A 9,172-nucleotide genomic window follows, 5' to 3' on the forward strand; every position below is an offset into this window, starting at 1 on the left:
CTATCGAGTAACTCATATACTATATTAAAAAGTGAGAAATATTTTTCATAGAATAATGAGTACGAGTCCATTAACTACTTATAGACAAATAGTTAGACAATAAACTACCTACCAAAATGATAATCTTAATATTTGAGCTCAAATCATCAAATATAGACTACATCTAACTATAATACAAATAAAACTCTTATTTACCCTTTCCAAAAACAGTTCAGCACTTAAACTCTTAAGTTCATTTCAGAAAAATTTAGTTTATATAAGTTCATTAACATTCTTATAAGTTCCGTTAAGAAAAATTCAATTTAAAAAAGTTAAATAAAATTAAGTTAAAAAAAAAAACAGGGTCATAATCTACAAACTCCAATATAAATAAATTTGTCGTACTCTTTCTTACTCCGTGGAGTTTAACTTTACTCTTGTTGTCTACGTTTTTTTATGTTAGAATAGTGGTTTTTATTGTCTCTTTTCCCCCTAAAAATCTCCCCAAATGAGTGTACTCATCCTAAATTTAGTAAGTAAAAAGTTCGATCAATCAATAATTTTTTCTGATAATCAATTGCCACATCTCCATTATAGTACTCCCTTCACATTAACGTTCTACCCATTTCTCTATTATATGTGAGTAGCATTTCAATGAAATGGGAAGAATATTAATGTTTGAAGGGAGTAATATATTGTCTCAACTTTCTTCAATTTAATAGGTGAAGTATATGTCATTGATGCTTTTCTTAAATCCTTTTGAGAAATAGAATGGACAACAATAAAAATAAATTAAAAGAATACATATTTTTCTTTGACCAAAAAGTGTTTAACTTGCTCTAAAATTAAATGAATACATATTTTTCTTTGATCAATATGTAGTTATGTACATAATCTTACTTTACATTATTCTCATGATACAAAGAGGACTTTTTTTTTTACCCATGCCCTTCTTCGACAATTAATGCAGTATCAACTATCATTCATTCGCCCCATCTTTTTCCTTCGGCAGTACACATACATATTCCTCCACACCAAATAACTATCGGCATCCAAACTCGTGAACAAATCAGATACTCGTCGCTTGCCAAATAACTTCCCAGCAAATCCCATGCATACAAATACCTCATTTGCAAAACCCCGCTTGCCCGAACACTATTCTTATTCTTTAATATGGGAAGTGAATTATAAGCAATTGAGGAACATTAATTTTAAAGAGTTTTCTTCTACCTTAATATGCCTTATTTTGTCCAAATTTTGTCAGCGAGTTCTTGTTTGCCCACGAGTCTTGCATGAGTTTCCAAAGGATTTTCCGAGCGACAACAACCTACTAAAATGAAGCTTATACTTGAGAGAAATTGAGATGAAAGAAAGTGTATATGTAGGATCTTTTATTTATTTATTTATTCTCAATTCTACCGACAACCCTTAAATTAACGAACAAACATTGGAACAATCTAAGTATTGGTTAATATGAACTCACAATACGATAAAAAAATGCATGAATTTGTTATAAAGGAAAAAAAGAGTATAAAGAATAAAGGACATTTATACATGATGGAAGCACTTTCCGTCAACGCAAACGCTCTTAACGTGATGAATATATAGAGAATGATTCATTCAAGATAAAAGACTTGAATGAGTTCAACCGTAATTTTTTTCTAAAATTATTTAAAAATAGAACATACCCCTGTAATTGATATCGCAACAACCTGCATCTTATTCAGTGAATGTCAGCAATCGGCATATAACTTGCAGGCAAGCTGATAAAAATAAAAAGCATCTTCTAGGTTACAATCACAGGACTTAATACTGCAATATCGAAAAAGTATATGTGAAACAATTCGAAATAATATCGCTTGTTGTCAAAAAAAAAAAAAAAAAAGTACTGCAATATCGAAAAAGTATATGTGAAACAATTAATCATTCTATATTGCTATATATAAAATGCAAATATTTAAACTGCCGTCATACCAAGAAAATGATGAAAGATCGAGAATTAGAAGCAATAAAATCAGAGGGCAGTGGTGGATGGACAACCATTACCATGGTCAATACTCAGTAGTATAGAAGTTTGTAGGATAGATGCGGATTTGAGAGAAACGATTATGTGGTTGTATTTTCATCATAGCTATTTAAAGGGATACATTGATAGGAAAAATGTAAAATTCTATCCTAATTAATGGTAAGCGTTTTTCAACTTTATTCTCCATCAATGAAGGGAATGGAAGAGACAAAGACAATGTATAAGCGTTGAGAGTATAATGACAGGGAAGCAAAAGCCCAGTAAATAGAGTTTGTGCTTAATCACACATAATACGGTAGGTGGTAGAATATAACATAGACACATGGCAAAATAGACTAATTTATCTTGACTTTCAACAGTATTTTATAGATTTCAAACGTGGCAGTCGTAAACAAACGTGGCATATCTAAATCCTGCGTGGCATTTCTAAATCCTATGTGGATTTGTCTACATGGAGTTTATGGGTCATTTTAGCCTAGGCTTTTAATAGTATTTTATAGATGAAGTTTTATGATTAATCTACTATGGAGTAACTGACACTAGACAAATGAATCAACAACAAAATGTAGAGTATATATATATATATATATATATATATATATATATATATATATATATATATATATATATAAGATTTTATAAAATTAATGGTACAAGTAGTAACTGTGCCAAGATTTCTTTTTAAGAAAAGAAAGAAGTTTTATGATTAATCTACTATGGAGTAACTGACACTAGACAAATGAATCAACAACAAAATGTAGAGTATGCTTTCACAGCGAGCAGTGACTATTACTACTCTACTACACTGCTTTCATTCATCGACTTTTACCTTACACAAGATTACAACCATAGAAGGCTACACCTAGACGCAACCATGACTCATATTAATATTCATCATTTCCGACAAACATTCTTCAGGAACCCGAGCGCCAAAACATCTTTTTTCTCATGTTCGGATGCATGCATCAGCAAAGAGGTGTTTGCTTCCTACATGCTCAAGGTACATCAAAAGACCGGCTTCTAATCATTCCTTCCAAATTCTACCGGTTACCCTTAGTTTCAATTCCTTCCTATCACCGCCTGAAAAGAAAAGAGCCATATTTCTTTGAATGATGAGACCATCAAAGCTGTCGCGCACCTTGCGATGGCTATCCCTAATGCTTCTCGGAACCCCGTGCCATATTAGCTTTCTTCCGTTTCCTCCAACCTCCAGGCTGTAACTGTAATTTTTTGCCTCGTTGTCGTCACCCATGAATCGTAAGAAAGCTATATATACAGGAGCCATCCCCAGTTGGAATGCTTCAAAATGAAGACAAAAGTACTGCCCAAAGCAACTGAAAACCTATATCGCAAAAATAAATAAATAAAAATTACAAAACCAGAATAATAGGCAACTTTGTTTCCAGATAATCTTTAATGGCAGGGAAGGGGGTCAGGTATACACAAGCTTAAAGAGGTTGTTTATATAGATAGAGATTGTTTCCAGATAATCTTTAATGAAAGTTGAGTCAAAAACTGGTTCCATCTCTCTAAAATTACCAAAAAGCTTACAGTGAGCATCCATGTGGCATTTTCGACCTCGTGAGGATTTGACTTCACATAACGATGATTGAATGTACTTCCCTCGTGCATGTCAACTTTATGATCATCCTTCAGGTGGGACACCAAATCTGGAATGTCACCCATGACAGTGCATTCTGATCCGGCATAAGGACAGTTGTAGGGTCTAAAGGCGCATTGGGATTCATGCTTCAGTTTGCTGTAGTAGGGATATATCCCTGAGCATCCAAAACTTTGATATTTGCAAGGAAAATCAAGGGACGCAGCAACCTTTTCCAGGGCAAGGCATCTAATATTACCGAGTTCATGTCTGCAAGTTGGGCACCGGTTATGAACTCTTGGCTTGCAGCTAGCACATATAGTGTGGCCATTTGAACACTGCAACAAAGATGGAAGAATACAACATTAAAAACTAGATCTAAAAGTCGAAAATGAAGAGAAGACAAGCAAATTGCAGATAGATGTACCAGGCTATATATTTAATAATTGACCGCCCAAATCCAGAATTGAACCATGAAGGAAAAATGATTTACTCATACTCTGAGTATCAAACGTGAATACACTTGGAATATTGAAATACTCCTTTTTAAACTTCCAAGTGAATTACTAAACAGGTGCAAATGTTTTTCTATGACGAGGGTTACTGGAGACATAAAATTATAGAAACCATAATGAACCAGACTTGTAAAACTACAATTGAGAGTTTTAGAAGCAAGAGTTGAATGACATTCAAAGCAACAGGTAGATAGACTTAAGATACACAGGTAAATCCACAAAGATAGACAAGTACTGTACAAGAAGTAGCCATCACCGAACCTGGTGGATTGGAGGGTACATAGCAGTTAAGCATACAGGGCATTCCAGCAGTTCATGGACACTACTTGAAACAGTTAAATTAGGTTTTACAGCACTTTGTGCAGGGTCAACCACATTTTCAAGAACATCTGTCATCTCATCACTTGATGGAGGATCGATAACTTCGGGCTTTGCTCTGACATCTTCGAAGTATGGATTTCCAGTTGCCATCTTCTATGCAGAATGAGTAGACTGAATACAAAAGATATATGTTACAACCAATAGAAAAAAAGTTACAATCTCAATGCACATAAAAGTACTCAACTACTCATCTCCTTTGCTAATCACCAATAAGCTGGACAATGTCGCCATTGATTACCACAGCAGAGCTTAGTTCAACTCATTTTGATGACAAGTTTGAAAGAAGAAAAGAACATCTATATAGGCAACTTTGTCCAGAAAAAATTACTAGAAGAGTTTAGATGGAAGATTCTTGTAAACAAATACGTCCCACATTGTACACGGCCAAAAGGAGCTCTTGCTGTATGTTTGTTTACACGAAATTCTCATTAATAATAACATGGCACATCATACAATAACGAACACAGAAAGCATGCTAACATGTATATAGGCAATTCTGTCATCACACAAGAATAAATTTTTTTTTTTTTTTTTTTTTTTTTTTTTTTTTTTTTTTGTCAGCTGTAAAATAAGGTTCTACAGTTTCATGGCTTGCTTAGCAAGGTTATGCGCAATGCCATTCATCTGCCTCGGTATAAAATTGAAACATAAACAGTGAAAGAAACTAAAAGAACCCCTAAGATCTTCCAAGAGCCCTGCGATCTTGTGATTATCCTTGTCCACTCCTGCTATTTGGCTGATAAGTTGCAAGCAGTCCGACGAGATATCCAGATGTAAAATCTGCTCTTCACATGCCCACTCCACGATGTCCCGAACCCCTAGGGCTTCAGCTTGTATCGGTGATTCAGCTCTGGTGCGTACTTGTCTACGACCTAGTTCCTGCCCCGTGCCATCATAAGCAATCCACCCGAAAGCCGCCTCAAAAGTCTGGTTCCAGCTAGCGTCCACTTTTACGCGTACCACCGTACAGCCGGATGGCTTGCCTACAACACATACCGGGTGTCCGTTGCGAATATCAGCCACGTCCCTTTGACAAGCTCCTTCTTCCTCACACCGCAGTTCCCTCCGATTTTGCCTCGAGTTCATGGAATTACACAAGAAGTGTACTTTCTCCCCAATTGCCTTGTAGACCATATTCGTGATCACATGCGAGTTGACCGCTTGATTTTGAAATTTGATTTTGTTCCTCATTGTCCATATGCCCCACAAAGTTGCCACAAACTGGATCACCTGGTTCATCCCCTGGTCCTTTTTCTGCAAGTATTGTAACCAGTCGCAAATCCAATTTGAAATTGGAATGCTCCCTGCACCCTCAACCCTAATGCCTAGGGTCGATCCAGCCCAGATTCTTCGAGAGAGTCCACAGTCCCTGAACAGGTGTTCAGGTGTTTCCATAATGTGCCGGTCTCCTCCGCATATGTCACAGAACGGATCCGCGTCAATCTTCCGCTTTATGAGCTCATTCCCAGTCGGAAGCACATTTGTAATAGTCTTCCAGAGCAGGAGTTTCCACATCTGTGGGATAGGCAACCTCCATAGCACTTTCCGACAGAACAGTCGTCCTCGGTCACTTAGTCGACTGTAGTCTTTATCCGTCCCAACTTTGGCCATGTAATCAGTAAATATTAAACCATATCCACTCTTTACCGTATACTCACCTGTTGTTGTGAGCGGCCAAAAAACCTTATCCTTGCTCCTCACTTCACACCTTGGTATAGCAAGGATCCGTGTAGCCCACTCCTCAGTGAACAGCCCTTCAATGAAGACCTTATTCCACCTACCATTAGAATGGAACAGGTTCCGTACCTGTAGGTTAGAAAGGAATCCATTGCTAAGGTTAAGCCAATCTTCTTTGGGCTCCGGTCTCTCTCCCCCCACCCATCTTGCAGTCCAGACATTGATCTTCGAGTTAATACCAGGCTTCCACCCCATATTCTCCATGACGACAGACAACCCATATAGAATGCTTCGCGTCCCCCATGAACACCCGTTGCACCTACGGGGAGTCATACCTTGCTGGATCTCTTGCGTGCCAAAAATCTTTTGCCTGAAAATCTTGTAGAAAAGCGATGATTCTCCAGCAACGATTCTCCACCCATGTTTGGCCAGTAACGCTTGATTGAGACATTTCACATTTCGAATGCCCAAGCCTCCCCCACTCTTTGGAAGGCTCAGAAAATTTTTGCTACACCAGTGGATATTATGCCCCATCCTACATCCCGTCCACCAAAATTGTGTCAAAATAGAGTTAATCTTATTTGCCACACTTACCGGTACTTTGAAGACCGATAAAAGTAATTTGAAAGGTTTGATAGAACCGATGAGATTAAGTAAGTCGTCCAATTGGTGAAAGAAAAATCCCATTCCATGAAGAAATGCGTCGGTGACATGCTCGATAAGCGCGTTAAAAATGCCTTGTTTGGAGTCTTTAAATTCAGCAGGGATACCCAGATACTTTCCAATGCCATTGTTTCTCTTGATGTCAAAAGCCTTCATAATCTTCTGGGCTTTAGCTAAAGTAGTACTCGGACTGAACAAAATCCCTGACTTATCCACATTCAACCTTTGACCCGACGCGTCGCAGTACTCCTTGATGATTTGCACTAAATGAGTTACCGAATTCCCCTTATCCTTGAAGAAAAAGATTGAGTCATCCGCGAAAAAAAGGTGTGTAATGGGGCTAACTTCCTTAACCAAATGAATACCATGTATCAAATTTAGGTCGTGTGCGTGTCTGACATTTCGGGACAGAACCTCCATACACAGGATGAATAGATAAGGGGATAGCGGGTCCCCTTGCCTTAGACCACACCTAGGCCTGAATTGTGGTAAAGGAACCCCATTTACCAGGATTTCATAACTCACTGTCGTGACACAATTCATCATGAGTGAAATCAAATGCGGAGGGAAACCGTACTTTACCAATACCGCTTCCAAGAAATCCCATCTGACCCTGTCATACGCCTTGCTCATATCTGCTTTGAAGGCACATAATGCTTGTCTCCCCTTTCCATGGCTCGAGATTTTATTGATGGCCTCGTGAGCTACCAGAATATTATCACTAATGTTTCTTCCTGGAAGAAAAGCATTTTGTGTTTCACTTACGAGTGCACTCATCACTTTTGCTAACCGATTTGCTATGCACTTCGTCACAATCCTCATCATCACGTTACAAAGGCTAATAGGCCGATAGTCCGTAACCCCCTCCGGACTATCTTTCTTTGGGATAAGCGTGATAAAAGTTCTATTGAGTTCCCGCAACACTCTCCCAGAATTTAGTATTGATAAAATCGCCTTTGTAAACTCACCCTTGAGCATAGACCAACACCTTTGGAAGAAGACAGCCGGTATACCGTCCGGACCCGGAGCTTTGAGCGCTCCCATTTGAAAAACGGCCGTGCGGACTTCCTTGGCCGAGAAAGGTCTACACAAGAATAAATATGTATATAGGCAACTCTGGTCATCAACTCATTGGTGGTGATGCATTAGCAATTACCAATCTACCATTAACAATCGCATGACACATCACACGTTTTAATAGAAACACATGATAAGCAGTTATTAAATGATCTCATGGTTAAGGTATGAGGTGGCCAAAGAGCTTACTCCATTCCCATTGACAGCATCGAACCCCTGACCTCATGGTTAAGGTATGAGGTGAGCAAAGAAGACAGCAATGGTTAAGGTATGAGGTGAGCAAAGAAGACAGCAAACCCATTGGTTTGGTAAACAAATGATCGGGAAGGAGGGGGTAAGTACATGGTAGAACGATAAAATCCACAGCATCAAAGAATTCAACTTTTTTTTATCATTTATCATTAATGGGGTACACGTTTTAATAGAAACACATGATAAGCAGTTATTAAACAGCAAAAAAAAAGATCAAAAACAACAAAATAATTACAGGAAAATAACTGCAGAATATGATGGATGAGACAATTAAAAAAGGTATGTAAAATAAATGGAAATGCAGAATAATAAAGTAATAATTAAGAAAAAGCTTGAAAAAAAGAGTACCTTGTAGAAAGGGGTTTGAAGTTTGAAGAGGCAAGAGGGGATTTGTGAAACAAGTAATTAATCTTACTACTTGGGTATATTAAGGTGAAAGTAGGAGTCGTATAATATATTTATGTAAATGAGTAATAATTATAAGGAGCAGAAGATATTGATTTAATTTAATATTTGAAATTGAAGTGAAAGGGGGATTTGTTGGAAGATGGGGGATGAATTTATGGAATTGTTAAAGAGAAAGAGAAGGAGCGTCTGCGTCTCAGCGGGGTAGAAAATCAAGAAAATTCAAAATTAAAGGAAGACAAGGAAGGGACCCTACAGTTCTTGGCTACACCGTGTCTTGTTTATTGTTTATGGGGTTGACACACCTACTCTTCTACTCTTTTGAAGATTATATACTCCGTAGTAGGGCTGACCAAAATCGTATACCGTTTTAAAAACCGTGTTGGGCATACAGTTTTTAAAACACTATTTTTTGTGTTCCGGATACGATACGGTTTAATCGGGTATACGGATTTCGTGTACGATTTTCGGGTACCCGGATACACGAAATCCGTATACCCGGATACGGTTTTGTCAGTTGAAAAAAAATCGCGAAGGTGGTAAACAACCCCCTTAAGTTTACTTCAACGTGAGATTAAACCCCTTAAGTTTGATTTG

General features: G+C 37.7%; 1 protein-coding gene across 2 annotated transcripts; it reads right to left on the reverse strand.

Moving 5' to 3' along the window:
- Positions 1–2,668: 2,668 nt before the first annotated feature.
- Positions 2,669–8,887, reverse strand: LOC141609829 (E3 ubiquitin-protein ligase DIS1-like). 2 transcript variants are annotated; one of them, XM_074428587.1, is made up of 4 exons: positions 8,519–8,887; positions 4,382–4,612; positions 3,557–3,943; positions 2,669–3,347 (listed from the first exon to the last, which is right to left on the reverse strand). In XM_074428587.1, exons 2-4 carry the CDS (start codon positions 4,589–4,591, stop codon positions 3,030–3,032), a joined length of 915 nt encoding a protein of 304 aa, XP_074284688.1. In that variant the 5' UTR covers positions 4,592–4,612; positions 8,519–8,887; the 3' UTR covers positions 2,669–3,029. The 2 variants fall into 2 exon arrangements, with proteins under 2 accessions (XP_074284688.1, XP_074284687.1); XM_074428586.1 differs by having other exon boundaries at positions 3,545–3,943; positions 8,519–8,843.
- Positions 8,888–9,172: the final 285 nt, after the last annotated feature.

This window comes from Silene latifolia, chromosome 1, assembly GCF_048544455.1.
Source record: "Silene latifolia isolate original U9 population chromosome 1, ASM4854445v1, whole genome shotgun sequence".
In the NCBI taxonomy this organism is placed as follows: domain Eukaryota; kingdom Viridiplantae; phylum Streptophyta; class Magnoliopsida; order Caryophyllales; family Caryophyllaceae; genus Silene; species Silene latifolia.